The sequence below is a fragment of the Artibeus jamaicensis genome, unplaced genomic scaffold (assembly GCF_021234435.1).
Source record: "Artibeus jamaicensis isolate MK-2021 breed Jamaican fruit bat unplaced genomic scaffold, CSHL_Jam_final scaffold_833, whole genome shotgun sequence".
In the NCBI taxonomy this organism is placed as follows: Eukaryota; Metazoa; Chordata; class Mammalia; order Chiroptera; family Phyllostomidae; genus Artibeus; species Artibeus jamaicensis.
The window spans coordinates 4,083,156-4,100,852 of NW_026522056.1; the positions used below are offsets into that span (position 1 = coordinate 4,083,156).

The window sequence follows — 17,697 nt, forward strand, 5'->3', positions numbered from 1 at the left end:
AAATTGGTTGGGGAGGTATAAATTTATTTTGCATTGTTTTGCTGATTACGTTGATATGTTGTACTGTTAAGTGCCAAAGAGGAATTTACTGACTTTTAAGGAGTTATCTCTTGATTTGCAAACACTCTAAGAAAAGAAAAGATGATAAAGTATTTCTTGTAAGAAGAAAGTGTACTTCCTTTCCTTCAGCAGGGAACATCCACCCCTCACTCCCCAAAAGCCAGCCAAACCCTCCCCTTCAAGGTCCAGCCCAACTGCCAGCTCCTCACAGAGGACTTCCAAGCTCTTAGGCCAGATCCTCTCTCTTCTTTTCTGGGTTCCTCCTTCCTAACCTTTGCAGAAGTCTCTCCTACTAGAAAGCAAGCTCCTTGACAGCAGAAATCCTGTCTTGCTCACCAGGCAAGTGGGCTTTGCAAAGACCTCTGCATATACTGCATTCATCGCAATTAATGAACTGCAGTATTTGTTCCCAGAATCCCTCTTAGAGTAATTTTCCAGATCTCCCTCTTCCCCACACCAACACCTGGACCTACTCAAGAGTTATTCCGGAGTGGAAATCCTGGATCCCCTGCACTGTCAGGCAAACCAGTCTCTAGAAAATGAAATCGTAATGCCCATTACCTCCCCTGCCTACTTACCGAGTGTTGAACATCCTTCGACATCAGTGGAACTAAACTACATTTACCTAATTTTATTAGATAAACTACATTTATCTAAATTTATTATTTAGGTCTGTGACAACATTCTGACGCCACGTTCTCTAAGTGTTAATCTGATTTTTTTAAAATCTCAGAACATCACTTATTAGAACGTATAGCTGAAAACGGCGGATAACACTAAATGCATGTGAAACAGAAGGAAACGTCTTTAAAAGCTACTGGGAATATTATACTAGATAATCTTCCGTTGTCGCTCAACGCAAGTTTGTGGATTTCTTTTTTCTTTTTGACAGAGAAACACGATAGTCCCTAAATACAAGAGCTGACCTGGCAGAGTAAAATCTGCACATCGGGTCCTCTTTAATGCTATCCTCCTTTTGATCATTAAGCAAGAATGAGTACTCAGGCTTCTCGTCCAAGTCTCAGGTTTTCCAAGCCCAGGGTTGAATTAAACCCCCAAAATCTTAACACCACAAAGTTGACCCTTCTGGGCTCCTAACAAACACAAAGAAAGAAAGAGCAAAGGGAAAATCTCTACCAGATGCTGATGCTAAAGCACAACAAACACGAGTAGCCCAGGGAACCTGGAGAACAGACCAGCGACAAAGCCAACCAAACCCCGACCCCGACCAGACGGTGAGCACCGGAGCGACCCCACACTCCCTCGGCCCCGCGGGTCCCGAGCCTCACCGCAGCACTTCTTCCTTCCATCTTCCATCGCCCGCGCCGAGCCCGCCACCGCGCGGGGAGCCTCAAGGCGGCGGGCGGCCGGGTAGGCGGGCGGCCGGTGCTCGGGGTCGGGCTCCCGGGACTGCCGAGTGAGGGGCGGTGGCAGGAGCCCCGAGGCCGCAGCGGTGGCGGAGGCGCGCACCCTAGTGGAGGCTGCCTGCTCAGCCCCCAGCGGTGTCGAAGCTAAGGCAGCGGAGGAGCGTGGGCAGGACGGCGCCCGGGGGCGTGGAGGGGGCGGGGTGGCTAGGGGCGGGGCCGGGCGGGGCAGGGGGGGGGGGGCCGGCGGGGGGGAGAGGTAGTGGGGGGAAGGGGGAGGGGGAGACTGAAGGGGAGAAATGGGGTGAGAGAGTTCGGGACACGGGGGAGAAGGTGCCCGGGGTTGAGGCAGGAGTGCGGAGTCGGGTAGGGAGACAGAGGGGCGGAGAGGGTAGGGAGGGTTGGGATTGGGGAGAAGCGGGAGGAGCCCCGAGGGGGAGGAGGCGAAGGTGAGAGGGTGGAGGGGGCGGTGCCTGGAGGACCCGGACGCTGAGCAGTGGGGAAGGGGAAGGAAGGGGCTGGAAGAGGGCGGAGGCCGCGGCTGGGGGGAGAGACTCCAGCGAGGTAGGCGGAAGGGGGCAGCGTGCCGGGAAGGGGCGGAGAGGGCAGAGTGGGCAACGGCGGCCGGCTGCCGCCTCCGGGCGCCGAGCACTCACGCTCCGCCTGGCGGAAATCTGCCTGTTGCTTTGTCTCGTTCGCTAACAGTTTTCCCACCCCCAAGAAAAGTAAGGGGCGCTTTGGCTGGTGTTTCTTTTAAGGAAGGGCCGGGAGTTGGCCGCCGTCCTGCTCCGTCCCGCGAGGAGTGCCCAGGCGTCCCTTCGGGGCCTGGGGGTATGAAGAGGGGTAACCTCCTGGGTCCGTGTTGTATTTTGCCCCTTGAGGGAGCTCTATGGGCGACCCATATGAGATCTATTGCTCCTCGGGACGGGACTCGCCTGGGTCCTGCAATCTTGTCTCGAGACTGTCCTAACCGAATATGCGTACCGGGGCATAATTCACTTCAAAACTGCATGTTCAATCGAAAATGCCGAAAACCCGTGCTTTTTTGTCCTCTTCCCCTGGACTGTGTGCTGTAGAGGCAGTCTGCAAGGGCGCCCTCCCCTGGCAAAGGGGACAGGAAACCTAAAAACCACCCTCTGTAAGGTTTATTAGAGTCAAAGAGTGGTGGTTCACCTTAAAATTCAATGTTTGCCAGACCCGAGCACCTGGAGATCGAACCCCATGTGGCCAGTAGCGTGGGGCTTGCGGTATGTGTTACAGCTTTAATGCCACCAAGACTAGTCTTCTTGTGACCCATAGAAGATGCCCAAATAAAGGGAAGTGGCCACCACGGTCAGGCTTTGAGTGGGTATGAAGGGTCAAGTTCCTTCAGGGCCCATGGAACCAGCCCACCAGGACAGGACGCAGCCAGGCACATGCTTCCCCAACTTTTGCTTTGACTGCCCCATTTACACCTATCTGTCAGCCAGTGGTACCCAATAGAGAAGCCTGAATGAGGATGTGGGAGCATTTACACAAATCCATTTCCGTTTCTGAGAAGTGATCTCAATCCATGCTCCCCTGCTAGCACAGCAGTTTGGTCAGATGTGTGGGTTTTAAAGCACCCAGTTATTTGGGTATATTTCTCCTTTATGGATCCTACCTTCACCCTTACAGAAATACCTCAAGAAGTCAATCCCTGTGTGCCCATTTCCATTAAACTTCAGCTTCTTTGAACCTCGGGGTCTCATGATTTTGTTGGCAAGGAATCAGGAGTATGAACATGTAGGAAATAATAGTTGCTACCTGAGGTCTCACCACTGGCCCAGTGGCCTTTAACTGGGAAAGTTACCAACATTTTATAAAGGGAGGAAGGTAGAGGATTTTAAGCTGAATCTAAAACTATACCAACTATTCCCACACATACTATTTATACAGCAGGCTGGGCGGACATAGATTTACATGAGTTTACTAGTTAAGGGACCTGGGAATAGATACTTGTAATCTGAGCTTCTCTGTCCTTAATTGTAAAATGAGGATAGCGATAACTTGCAGAACTGTTATTAGCATGACAGACTATGTAGTGCTCCTGGCCCATAGTAAAGGTTCAATAAAGGGACATTTCAAAAATTAAGCAAGCAACAGAATATGTTTACCATTTTCACCACTAAGAAATTTTTTTCTCCCTGAATCCGAAATGCTTCAAGGTCTTACTTACAAAGGTGATTACATCTATTAAATAATCATTTTCCCACCTTAAATAATCAAAGGTATAAATGATGGAAATTTTAGTCAACATAAATCAACCCATATTACAACTTCTGAGTTGATAAAACACAAAGAAAACCAAATAAAGGTTGACAGTCCATTTTGCCAGCACTGTTTTGTGTGTAAATATTTTGTTAGGCATTTTAAAATATTGAAAATAGAGGAAGAATCCTCATTTCTGCTATTCTAGCCCCCAGGGATGCCAGGCACCCAGCTCAAATAATCACAACTGTGCTCAAGGTCAGTGTCAGAATACACAAACATCCACCTTGGTAAAAGCAGGGAGGGGGTACACAGGCCAGCTGAGCAGCAGCCTCTAAAGAGGCATGGGCTGGTCAATATTTATCCACATAGCACCGTATTCCTCCCCCACACTCTGCCCAGGAGCCTGGTACACATGGTGTGGAAAGAAAGAGAAACTATGAAGTGGGCAAGATGTTAGATACTGGAGGTCAAAATAAGAAATGAAAATGAAGTTAAAGTTCTCTCATGTATAAGTCATTCATACAGTCAATCCTTACTGTTTCTGAAGGCCAGTTTAAAATACCACATTGTGGACTTTTGGGGGGAGGGGTGCAAAACTGAATATTTTTTTAGAATGGGAAAAAATGTCAAATACAAATTTATAAAAGCTGACAAATTCCACACACATTACCAACTCCAGAAAAACCACACATTTGTATTAACTGTCTTCATAATATTTTTATTAATTAAGCTCCTAAAATACCTCCATCATACTTTCCCTCATGTGTTTTGGTTGCGTACTCTTGACCATTCCTTTGGAATACTTTTTTTAAACAGCTCTATTGAGATATAATTCACATACCATATAACTCACACATTTGAAGGGAACAAGTCCGTGGTTTTTGAGCAATTATTACCGCAGTCAGCTTTAGAGAATTTTTATAACCCCCCAAAAGAAACCCTATACTCCTAGCAATCACACCTGTTTTCCCTCCAACCCTCTCGGCCCCTGGCAACCACTAATCTACTTTCTGTCTTTATGGACTTGTTTATTCTGCACATTTCATAGAAATGGAACCAAGTATATGGTCTCCTTTGTGCCTGGTTTCTTTTATTTACCATAATGTTTTCAGTGCTCATTCATGTGCAGCATGCAACACAACTTTATTTTTTTAATTGCCAAATAATGTTTTGCCATATGGATAGGCTGCATTTTATTGATCCGTTCATCAGTGGATGGACCTTTGGGTTCTTTCCACTTTTTGGCTTTTATGAATAATGCTGCTACAAATGTTTGTGTACAAGCTTTTGCATGGACGTCGTATTTCCATTTCTCTATAGTAGCATTTGTGGGTCATAAGTAACTCTATTTAGCTTCACTGCCAAACTGTGTTCCACAGGGGTTGCACCATTTTATATTCCCATCAACGATAGGTTTCAATTTCTCCACATGATAGCCCACACTTTTTATTGTCTGTGACTTTCACTACAGCCAACCTAGTGGGTGTGATACGGTAGAGTGAGCCTGTAATGCAATTTTCTGCGGGTACAACAGAAACTCAGTCCAGTCTTTCCTCTAGCATGGTCGATCAAAGGTTATTTTTTTATTATTGACCTTTTAGAAAGTTCCTGCCTCACAATCATTGTTGAAAATAGCTTCTACAATTTCAGTGTGTTGTCAAATTTGAGAAGACTTCTTATGTTTCTTTCATTTGTGAACTGTAGGATTTCAAGACATTTCAGGGTTTCCTGTGCAATGATTACTATTCAGTGCTTGAAACTGAAACTCATTAACTCGTTTTTATTATTATCATTGAGTTTTGTCCTTTCATAGATGTCAGTTAATTCATGTCAAAATAACAAAGAGAAAATATTTTTTCATTTTGTTGTATGGTTCACACTTCATTATGTACATTCTCAGAGAATCTATGAATCTTAAAATATGCATTTTTTAATTTTTTTATTTGAAATACACAAAGAACTCTAAACTTTACAGTATTTTCAATTAGAAGGGCTCTTTTTCAATTAGAAGTTATGTGTGCTTCAGTGCATAAATAGGATGCCTTATAAATCATATTCCAACTTCACACAAAGAATTCATCTACTAGAGTAGAGGACATTAATTCTTATTGTTGCACTTGTTGGTTCTAGCACTGTGCCTGGCCTATAGTAGGGGCTCGATAAATAATTTTTGGATTGAAAATTGCTATTATTTAAGGTAGAAGTATTCAACTTAAATATCCAACTAATTTTCAGCTCACACACGCAATAATCTGAAGTCAGGTTGTACTTGAATTTCAGCAGCCCAAAGTCAATCTAAGACGCCATGTGCAAGACAAAATGCACCACGGCATCTGACTCTGCTGAGTGAGTTCCCAGTGAATGCTGGGTAAATACGAGGATTGGGAGATAAAAGCAAAGAGAAAAATGCGGTTAATGTGCTTGTGTGACTGTAAGGGGCAGAGAAATTGGGAAAGACGGAAGAGGAAGTAGGTACTGCCTGCCCTGAAGCAAGTGCACAGGAAATGTTCAATCAGAGGATGAGCTGTTGCACAGGACGAACTCAGCTCACCTTTTCCCCATGACCCAAATAAGTTTCAGCTTATTTTTTATTATTTTTTCATTCACTTATTTTTTTATTTTAGCTTATTTTTAAATTATTTTTTCATTCACTTATATTTATTGAATATTTATTGAACATTTACTATGTGCTTGGTATAGTTTACTGACTGCATCAGTAAACAAAACATCACAGTCCTCATGCAGCTTACAGTCTAATGAACTTGGGGAGACAGAAAATAAGCACATAAAATACATGATGTTTTATGGTAATAGACTTTTTAGAGAATAAAAAAGAGGATAAGGAATAAGGAGTGTGGGGTGGGTGGGAGTAGATGGTTTCAAAGGATACTCAGAAAAGACTGTACTGAGAAGGTGAAAGTTGAGTAAAGACCTGAAGGACATGACAGAGGTAAATCATGCAGATCCATGAGGAACCGGACATGCAAAGGCCCTGGTGGCTTTCCTGGCAGGTTCTGGCCAAGCACAGAGGTCTTGTGACTAAGACTGCGTGGGTGCAAGGAATGGGTAGTAGGAGATGTGATGAGTGGGGTCTGAGAAGCTATTGTAAGGATCTGGGCCTTTAACTGACTTTGGAAGATTTTGAGCAAAGGAATTATACAATCTGATTTATGTTTTACCAGGGTCACCTTGCAAGATGTATCAGAAACAGGGAAGTGAATTAGGAGGCTAAAGCCACAATCCAAGCAGGAGATGATGGAGGCTTCAACAAGGTGGCAGCAAAGGAAGTGATAAGAAATGTTCAGATTCTGGTTATATTTTGAAGGTTGAGCTGACAGACTTTGCCAATGGATATAAGAGAGAGAGTCAAGGAGGACAACAGGGCTTTGGGGTGAAATATTAGAAAGATGGAGTTGCATTGACTAATCTGGGGAATGCGATGGAAAGAGCAGTCCTGGGCTGGGAGATGAGGTCCTCGGTTTTGGACCTGTTTGGTTACAGCTGCATTTTACATTTCCTGCTGAGTGTTGAGTGAACAGTTGGAGATACGAGATCAGAGTACAAGGAAGAGGCTGGTGCTGGAGCTATAAATTTAGGAGTCAGAGTAGAGATGGTATTTATACCCACGAAGCTAAATGAGATCACCTAAGGAGCGATGGAAAAGAGGAGAGTCCAGCACACTCCAACGCAACACGGAGAAGTTAGGGAGATGAGTAAGAGCCAGCACAGGAGACTAAAAAGGAACAGCCAGGAAAGTAGGAGGAAAACAAATAGATGCTCTCTAATGGAATATTTTCAGCTTATCCTTACATGAAACCTTTTCCTCTCTAAAGGTTTCAATTAGCGGTCTCTCCCTACATCCTGCGATCATCACTCCTCTTTGCATCCACATATTCCATTATTTTCAAGCCGAATGGAAGAGAGTGTGGAATGCCTGTATCTCTGGCAATTTTTCACTTTGTCTCAACCTATTTTTATGCCTGACCCAGTTACTAATATTTGTTCACTGATTCTTTGCAAAAGTAATTAGTTCTAGAATTAACTAAAAAACCTGATTAACATATGTTTCCAGAATGATGTAAATTAACTCTTTATTAATTAATTTGTAGTTAATTTGTTTATTTTTTGTTACCAAAAAAAGTAACTACCAAACATAGCATCTTCAATTTTAACAAGAAAAAGCTAATGAAATCAATATTTGTATTGAAATCAGGATGTCGAATAAATTCCATTCCTGGTGTAACCAAAACTGTCTTCATGATCACTACATTCAGTGGAGAAACTTTTCCTTGACATTAAACGACAATTTGACAGGCCCGAAGCTGCTCAGCTCACTCATCGGTCCTCTCCTCATAGGGTCTATTCAGTAACTAAATTAGCCAGTCCAAACTTGACCTAGATTAAATCTTCCCGGTTTAGCTGGAAGTTTGCAGTAGGAAAGAGGGTGAACTAAGTGCTCTGCGTCCCTCAGGCCTGCATATCCTGTAGGACACCTCCTCCTGCTGTGTCTCTTTCCAGCCCACCCTGTGGGATAGACCCCAGAAGGCAGCCTGCGTCCTGCTCTCTGCTCTCTGCTCTCTGGCACATGGCCCACATCTAGTCTGCAAGAAACACTCACGTGTCCCTGCTTCAGGCACTCAGGAAGTGCTGGCTAATCCCAACCACACAGCAGAGGCTCCCCCCACAACCCCGCCTTCCCCAGAAGTACTGACAACTCTCAGAGTGAGTTTCCCGGGAAGGAGAGTGTCCATTAGCTTTCTGGGGCAGGAGTGAGGCCACCAGCCTCAGTGTTTTCCAGGTACAGGGAACAACCTCCGACCGGGTTGGACAGTAAACACCCGCCCCTCCCCCTAATGAAGCAGGGAGCCAGGCAGCAGCTCTCATCACCCTCCCCCCCCCACTCTCCTTTTATTCTCACTTCTTTTTATAGCTTTGATCTGACTCTGCGATCCAAAATTGCAGAACAGGGTGTCAGGACCATTTCCTTAAAAATCTGTGCATGGGGTGGAGGTCTGTCCCACATTCACCTTGATTTCCTTTGATATCTATTGCACTGACACCTCAGTAGAACCTGAGACAGAAAGATCCCCTTTCTAACATCCTCTTACATTTCCTAGTGTCAATCATAGCATTTTGTCTTCTCTCTATGAATGCATGTGTACATGGATTTACAAGGACATTTAACTATGTAAGTTATATATTGTACCTATGCATATAGACTTAATCACCTCCATGTAGATGTATGTGTTTGGAGGTGAAGATTCTGAATGTTTGGTACCCTTGTGGACAGATATCACTGAAAAAAAAAGTCCTACTTCTATGTCTAGGCCAACCTACCATGGCCACATTACGGATACTGAGACACTTCATGCCTGTTCCTCATACCTGTCGCATCCAACTCAATAACTTCTAGTCATGTGTAGCTGTTTAAATTTAAAGCTAAATGAACTAAAACAAAATTAAATAAAAAATTCAGTGCTCCAGTCTCACTCCCCAGATTTCAAAGATGGCCGATGGCTACTGTGTTTAGACAGTGAGATGATGAACATTTTCATCATCGTGGAGAGCTATTGGACAGCACTGCCCTGCATGAGCTTTGGCACATGGGAGGCACTGAAAAAATGACCAACAAAAGTTTGGTCCAAAGATACCACATGATTGCACTGCTTTGTTTGTTCAGAGAATATAGAGCTATTTAGCACAGGATTATGTACTAACAAGCATTAAAAACCCAAACCCAAAGTTTTACATACATGTAGATACACAGAAAGCTACAGGTATTTTTCTATTTCACACTTAAATGCCTATGTGCATTCTCTTACTGCACCAAAACATTCTTTACTATCAAAATAATTGCTGAAAATATTTTAGAAAAGCCCCTATTTCCCTCAAAAAACAAATCACTTTTTCAACAAATGAAAAGGAATTGTTCCAAGAGTGGTATTGAAGGGGGATTCCGTATAAAAACATTTCTTTGCTGAAATAAGCATTTCACTTATAATATTTTTTCCAGAGAAGAAATGACCTATAGAAATTACCAGTGACTGGGTGTGTCTCCGTTGTAAATGCACCCTGGCTTCTCTCCAGGAGGACACTCTCCCTTAGTAACAGCACTGCTCTGCAGTGAGCGATGATCCCAGAGGCTGCCTGGATGTTGACCAGGAGTCAGAAGACAGGTAGAGCCCCAACTCGCTCACTGTCTAACCATGAAATGGGACCTCTTGTTCTTAGGCCTCCATTCCCTTTTCTGTGAATGGGAAAACCAGCCTTCCCACTAGCAGAATTCCAGTATTCTGTGATTTAAAAAACTTCCCATTAAAAGCAGTCTTATTATCATAATCCTCACAGTTTTTCTGGCAAGTCTTTAGTGACAAGGCAACTCCCAAAAGCTGAATCTCTCAATGTTCTGAATTGGGACTCCCAAAAAATCAGAGTACTCAGCACACTCTAGAGGACAAAGACCACACCTTATTTATTTACTCACTTTCTGTCTCTGGCAAGGGTGTATTGCCCAACACACAGGAGGTACTAAAGGGATGTTCACTGAATGCATGAGTGAATGAATGAAGGAAGGAAGGAAGGAAGGAAGGAAGGAAGGAAGGAAGGAAGGAAGGAAGGAAGGAAGGAAGGAGTGAATGAGTCAATGAATTCTCTTTATTTTGGGAGGGAATAGCATGTTGTTTAAAAATTCTGGGAACTTCCTACCAAGACAGAGGTGTAGGTAGATACACTGTGCCTCCTCACACAACCAAAAGAAGGACAACAACAAAATTTAAAAACAAAAAACAACCAGAACTGACAGAAAACCAAACTGTATGGAAGTGTGACAACCAAGGAATTAAAGAAGAGACATTCATCCAGACCAGGAGGAGGGGCGGAGACAGGCAGCCGAGTGGAGAGGACTGGAGAGGAGGCTGCCGCTCACAGACTGGGCAGTTCCACATTTACGTGCAGATGAAACTGGAGGAACGACGGGGGAGCCAGGCAGACTGTACAACCCAGGGTTTCAATTCCGGGAAATAAAGGCTCTAAGCCTCTGACTGAACACACCTGTAGGGATTGAGGCAGCAGTAGGAGAAAATCCCAGCCTCACAGGAGAGTTCATTGGAGACATCCACAGGGTCCTAGAATGTACACAAACCCACCCATCTGGGAATCAGCACCAGAAGGACCTGATTTGCTTGTGGGTAGCGGGGGAAGTGACTGAAAACCAGCAGAGAGCAGAGCAAGTGCCATTGTTCCCGCTTGGACCCCTGCCCCACGTAGAGCACCACAATGCAGTGAAGTGGGTTGCCACCAGGTGAACACCTAAGGCTCCACCCTTACTACGTAACAGATGCACCAAGAGAAAAAAAAAATGATCCAAATGAAAGGACAGATCAAAACTCCAGAAAAAATACAACTAAATGACAAAGAAATAACCAATCTACCACATGCAGAGTTCAAAACACTGGTAATCAGGATTCTCACAGAATTGGTTGAGTATGGTAGCAGAATGAACAAATGAAGGCTACCCAAAGTGAAATAAAGCAAAATATACAGGGAACCAACAGTGATGGGAAGGAAACAGGGACTTAAATCAATGGTTTGAACTAGAAAGAAGAAAGAAACATTCAACCAGAACAGAATTAAGAAATAAAAATTCAAAAAAATGAGGAGAGGCTTAAGAACCTCCAGGACATCTTTAAACATTCCAACATCTGAATCATAGGGGTGCCAGAAGAAGAGGAAGAGCAAAAAATGGAAAACTTACTTGAAAAAATAATGAAGGAAAACTTCCCCAATCTGGCAAAGAAAATAGACTTCCAGGAAGTCCAGGAAGCTCAGAGAATCTTAAAAAAATTGGACCCAAGGAAGCACATACCAAGGCACATCATAATTACATTAGCTAAGATTTAGGATAAGGAGAGAATCCTGAAGCAGCAAGAGGAAAGTAGACAATTACATACAAAGGAGTTCCCATCAGACTGTCACCTGATTTCTCAAAAGAGAACTTACAGGCAAGAAGGGGCTGGAAAGAAGTATTCCAAGTCATGAAAGACAAAGACCTATGTCCAAGATTACTCTATCCAGCAAAGCTATCATTTAGAATGGAAGGGCAGATAAAGTGCTTCCCAGATAAAGTCAAATTAAAGGAGTTCATCATCACCCAGCTCTTATTATATGAAATGTTAAAGGGACTTATCTAAGAAAAAAAGATAAAAATATGAACAGTAAAATAACTACAAACTCACAGTTATTAACAACTGAACCTTAAAGCGAACAAACAAACAAACAAAAACTAAGCAAACAACTAGAACAGGAACAGAATCACAGAAATGGAGATCACATGGAGGGTTATCAGTAGGCGAGTAGGAAGGGGAGAGAGGGGGAAATGGTACAGAGAATAAGTAGCATAGATGATAGGAAGAAGATAGACAGGGGGAGAGTAAGAATAGTATGGGAAATGTTGAAGCCAAAGAATTTATATGTATGACCTATTGACTTGAACTAAAGGGGGAAATGTGGGTGGAAGGGCATGTGCAGGGTAGAGGCGAATGACGGGGAGAAAATGGGACAACTGTAATAGCATAATCAATAAAATAAAAAGAAAAAAGAAAAAGAATTCCTTGGATTTTAGTGGCTTTACAGGGAGAAATGTTGGTAAACATTGTCAACAAAGTAGGTAGAAAGACTTGAACTCTCGTCACAAAATACATGTATTATGAATATTCACACTTGTGAATATCTGTGGTTTTCTCCCTATTTTCCAGTGTGCTCTCATTCCAAACATAAGGAATGAATTACCTGCAGGAGGCCACAAGTTCCTAGGACCGAATTCTGACAGTGACCCCTTTTTAGTTAACTTCCCTTCTAAGTTCTGTGAACAGAGGTATTTTGGTCTATTGATTCATGTATTTCCACTTTCTAAGGACCCTGGAGAAGAGGATTTCCTTTTCCTTCTAAATCAGATTTACATGCTGCTAAACTCACCAGAGTTAAGTGTTATAATATTGTGATTTATAGTAAGAAATACATATTTGGTTTTTGTCCCCATTTCTGACACAGAGCTCTTAAACCCTTGAAATTTCCTGAAAGATGAGAGCATAAAATTGTCTTTTGTTATGTTCATGAGGTGACTTCAGACAGCACCTGAAGATGCAGGTTAGTTGCCAGGAAAGGGTTGGAACTCTGGGTCTCATCCCCAGGACCTCCAGGAAGGGCAGAGGGGCTGAGGCCAAAGGTCCAATCAGTTGTCCCTGTGTAATGACACCTCCATAAAACCCTAAACAACAGGGTCCAGAGAGCTTCCGGGCTGGGAACAGGGAAGATTCAGGGAGACTGGCACCCCTAGAGAGGGCGTGGAAGGTTCTCGCCCCACCCTGAGCATCTCTTCCATCCAGCTGTCCCTGAGTTAATCCTTTTATAATAAAACCAAAATCCAGTAAGTTCTTTGAGTTCCATGAACTGCTCTTACAAACTAATTGAACATGACGAGGGGGTTGTAGAAATGACAAAATTATATGACCTGTCAGTTGAAGCCTAGGTGACAACCTGGACTTGTGATTTCAGAAGTGGGTGGGTTGGGGCTGGGGCGATCTTGCCCTTAATCCCTCAAGGACTGAGTCTTTAACCAGGGGGTGTCAAACTCATTTTCACGGGGGCAGGGGCAGGGGGCCACATCAGCCTCGAGGTTGCCTTCAAAGGACCAAATGTAATTTCAACTCCTTAGCAGACAAGAAGTGGTGATAGTTATGCAGTCCTAAAATTATTTCTGCCCTTTGAAGGCAACCTCAAGGTTGATGTGGACCCCGGTGAAAATGAGTTTGATGCCCCTGCCTTAACCTGTGGAATCTGATGCTACCTCCAGGCAGATAGTATCAGAATTTATTTGGTATTTATTTATTTATCTGTAATTGTTTCTACTTCCTGTTGTATTGATTTCTGTCTTTATTGTTTCCATCCTTCTTTCTACTATAGATTTAATTTGCTTTTATTTTTCTAGCTTCTTAAAGTTGCAGTTTAGAAAGAGTTTAAGCTTAAACCAGTGGCAAAGGAAACAGGGTAGATTATAAGCAAGTTGTAAACTGTAGAAAGGTAGGAGATAGGCATCCAAACAAAAATGTGAAGTCGCTGACAGAGAATGTCCCTAGATTCTGTAACTATCCCCCAACACACACACACACACACACACACACACACACACACACACGCACACACACGCATGCGCGCACGCTCATGCACATACTGCAAACTGATGCACTTTCTCCCTCCTCGGCATGCATCCTCTCCACCCCCATTTCAACTTACTTGAAACAATTCGTTTTTAACAATTTATTTAGTGATTTGAGAGAGAGAGAGAGAGAGAGAGAGACATTGGTTTGTGGTTCCACTTGCTATACATTCATTAGCTGACTCTTGTATGTGACCTGATCAGGTATTGAACCCACGACCTTGGTGTCTCAGGATGACACTCTAACCAACTGAGCTACCAGAACTCAACTTAGTTTCCAACCTTCCACTGCTCTTTCATTCCCAAATCACCCTCAGGAGAAGAAACTCAGCATGATAACTGTCACAGCCTCCAAGGTTCACTCTAATTTTGGGTGTGGAAAGTGTATTGGATAAGCTGCTTTCCCCTTCAGGTCCCTTGTCTTCACTCACTGCTGTGGATACTGTAGCATAAACAATCCTATGTGTTCACCACGCCATTCCAATTTCCTCCGGGGCACATTGGGAGGACTGCATCTCCTAGATCAGTTGTATCTACGTGGGACGTGTTTCCAGTTCTGGTCAATGGAACGTCACTAGAAATAGTGTATGCCACTTCAAGGCCTGGCACCTAAAACCCCCAAGAGATCCTTCATGTTCTCTTTTCTGTTCCTGGAGAATTGCCAGTGTCCAGAGTGTGCAGAACATTCACCAACAAACATTCTGTGAAGCAAGTGAAAAATAAACTTGTATTGTGTTAATTTACTGACATTTACCTGTTTTTCTATTAGAGCAAGAACATTACGTCATTGACTAATACCTATCACAAACTGCAGACAATCAAGTACTAATGCTAAGAACACTATTTTGAAAGTGTAAGGCAATTCTGGTGTTCAAAAATATGTGAATCATGTATTCTTATTATCATTAGCAGTTTAGTCACATTTGCCACACCACTTTTTGAGGAGGAATCACAGCAGGGAACAGAATAGTAATATAACAAATTTAAAGTCACGCTTTTATCTACTCTGCTTAATTGACCCTTGTTTTTTGACACAATGCAGTCAAGAACAATCTGAAAAACGACTAAACACATATGTAGATGAAGGTTTTCCCCCACACTCCCCAACAAATGGACTACGAAGCTTTCCAATAAGGAGATTTAGGATAAAGGTTTGTACCTTTATAACAAGTATATTATCTACATCATAGTATGTGGGTGCCACTTGTGAGGAAAAGAGGTGACATTCTGATGATAGATTTGTTTCTGTCTGTTACCTAAATAGGAGTGGAAAAATCGAACTATAAGCAAAAGATTTAGCTTTGTAGACAGAACTCAAAGGGATGTTAGATATGATCTAATTCAATCTCTTTCTTTTGCAGATGAGAAAACTCTTCTGTAGATGCTTGGCACAGGCTGCAAGATAATTGAGTAGAGTCATCGTAACATTTTACTTCAAGAGGGTTCTAACTGGACACATCCCTTGACCTGCTTTATTTTGGAGAAGTGATCGCCTTCCTAGAGGAGCCGCTCCTGCCACTCAGCACGACCAGGCAATGGATGCTCGGGCCGCTGGGTACCTGGAGGGGAGGGCCCAACAGTGGATACCAACCCGAAACAAACATCTATCTGCTCATTTTACTTGAATCACTGTCTTCATTGGTGAAATGAGTTACAAATAAAAATGTTTTTACCTTTTATGAAAGGCATTAAGATTTGTGGAGCAATTTTTATTTTTTAAAAATCAACATTTAATCCTCTCAGACTGGCCCCAAACACATACACACACACACAATTATAAGTGAGCTGTGGTTTATCTATCCCTTTTGTGTATATGTTAAATATAATATTTAGAAACAAAATTGAAAACAACTTAATTTTCTAATGTAAGCTATACTGATCTCATACTGATTTTTTTCAGATAAAAAATTTTCCATGGAAGTATTAATAATTCGTAGTTGATGGATACTCAACATTAATGTCAGAGTATAAAACTTGCCTCTCCTTTTGTTGTGAATGTAAGTTGAATATGCCCAAATTTTCTAAAGAACGTCAGAAACTGTTAACACTGAGATGGAGGGCTACTTAATGCTCTAAAATCTGTCATTTGGTAAAAAGGTCACACAGATGTCACATACACACACAAAAGAAAACAACAGTTGCATATCTTTAAATCTATTTTGGTCCCCCAAAAAAGATATTTCATGTGACTTTAAGAATTATTTAATAGTTAGAGATACACAATCTTCCTACTTTTGGGTATGAGATTGTTCTCTCCTTTCCTTTTTTTTCGTTTGTGGTTTACCATGGAAAGTGCCCATACCAGCCATACTAGTTTATACTGCCTTTGCTGTTATGGTGTTTCTAGTAAATCATTGATTTTAGACTGGCTATCTGCAAAAGGACATTTTTTTTCTCTTGTACTGCCTGTTTTGTTCTGAACACTTTAATTTTTATTCTCTCCAAAGAAATACATTTCTATTGCAGTTAAAGCATCACTATCCATGTAAGTCTTAAAAGTAAAATAAGGACAGACTGCAAACCTCCCTTCTTTTTTTCTCCACTTAGTGCTCTTCCTCGACTTCAGTTTCCTTCCTCGCTTTGTACTGTTTACATCCAGCCCTTTACCTTCACCTTGGTTACCTCCCTGGGATTCATTTTCTCATTTCCTTTTCCCTGGGCTCCCTCTCAGCCTCCTTCAAGGTTCTTAGTCAGCTCCCTGTTATTCTCAGCCTATTGTCATAGTGATAGCCACCATCCCTAGTGACAGCCACCCTCCCAGGAGCAGCTGTCTCCTGAGCAGTTGGGGTGAACCTGACCTGTCAGTGTGTGGATTTCAGCAGCTCTGTGCATACACTGTACAACCGGGCCAGAGCTATCACCCTATACAGTGCTGGCAGGGGAAAGAAACAAAAATGAGACAAACGTTTATTTTTCTCATGAGAAAGAAGTCCACGTTATTTAAATCCTGGATTTGTTCATTGCTCACTGACAGAGAAGTTAAGTGACAAGGTAAAGACAGATGTCAATATTTAGGAAAGTGTGATGATAAACAGAAAACATTCAGGATATTAACGGAATAATTTGTAATTTTAGAACACAGTGAGCCACAGACTTAGGGAAACCAGTTGGAAAAAACCTCTATTTGTAAAGGATCTAAGTGATCTTAGAGGAAAACCTTGCAGACACTGGACAGTCAAAATCAGTGGATGTTTCCCCCCTGGTAAGGTTAGTTCAGGGCAAAAGTCTCAAAGAGAAAGTTTGCTCCATATGATAACATTTAACCAATAATACTAAGTCATAAATATAGGCCCCCCCAAATGTCACCTTAATAGCAAGACTCCAGTGTTGAAACAGCTGAAGGATGATAATAGAAGTCCTTCCTCCTCTCCACCACCAAAAAAAAAATGATGGAATCATATATACCTGGAAATCATCTATTTCAACCACACCATCAGAGCAGGAAGCCCTTATACAATATTTTTCATAGGTGACCGTCCAGTTTCTGCTTCATTACTTCCAGTGACAGAGCTGTGAGTCATTGCCTCACAAAACAGCCCAATCCATTTTTAACAACCTTTTTAAGGAAAATCCTCCACTAATAGAGAACTAATAGTCATGCACTATTTCCTATGTACCAGGCGGAGGCCTGTGTGCTTTCTCAGTGCCTTCGTTTGGTCATCCCCACCGGGGATGGAACAGGCCAGAGCAGGGAGCCCAACCTACAGAAGGGACAGAGGCTGGGCTCGGGCCCAGCTGTTTGACTGCAGAGCAGTCCCACAACCTCTATGTCATAAGGCCTCAGACCACACTTGCCTCCTCCCTGTGGCTTCCTCCTCCTTTCACCCT

At 42.8% G+C, this 17,697-nt stretch overlaps 1 protein-coding gene and 1 long non-coding RNA gene across 9 annotated transcripts in view; one reads left to right on the forward strand and one right to left on the reverse strand.

Moving 5' to 3' along the window:
- Nucleotides 1–17,697, reverse strand: part of PSD3 (pleckstrin and Sec7 domain containing 3) — a 554,618-nt gene that overhangs the window by 400,159 nt on the left and 136,762 nt on the right. For 2 of the 8 annotated variants that reach the window (XM_053659805.1, XM_053659804.1), the window contains exon 1: nt 1,350–1,861. The exons of the other annotated variants lie outside the window; for them this stretch is intronic. In XM_053659805.1, coding sequence (XP_053515780.1) covers nt 1,350–1,377 — 28 coding nt within the window. In that variant the 5' untranslated portion in view covers nt 1,378–1,861. Of the gene's footprint in view, nt 1–1,349; nt 1,862–17,697 lie in introns of those variants that run through there. 8 annotated transcript variants of the gene reach the window in all.
- LOC128626615 (uncharacterized) lies at nt 1,890–15,563 on the forward strand. Its single transcript, XR_008390589.1, has 2 exons — nt 1,890–1,988; nt 15,231–15,563. It is a non-coding gene; the product is annotated as an uncharacterized LOC128626615 (long non-coding RNA).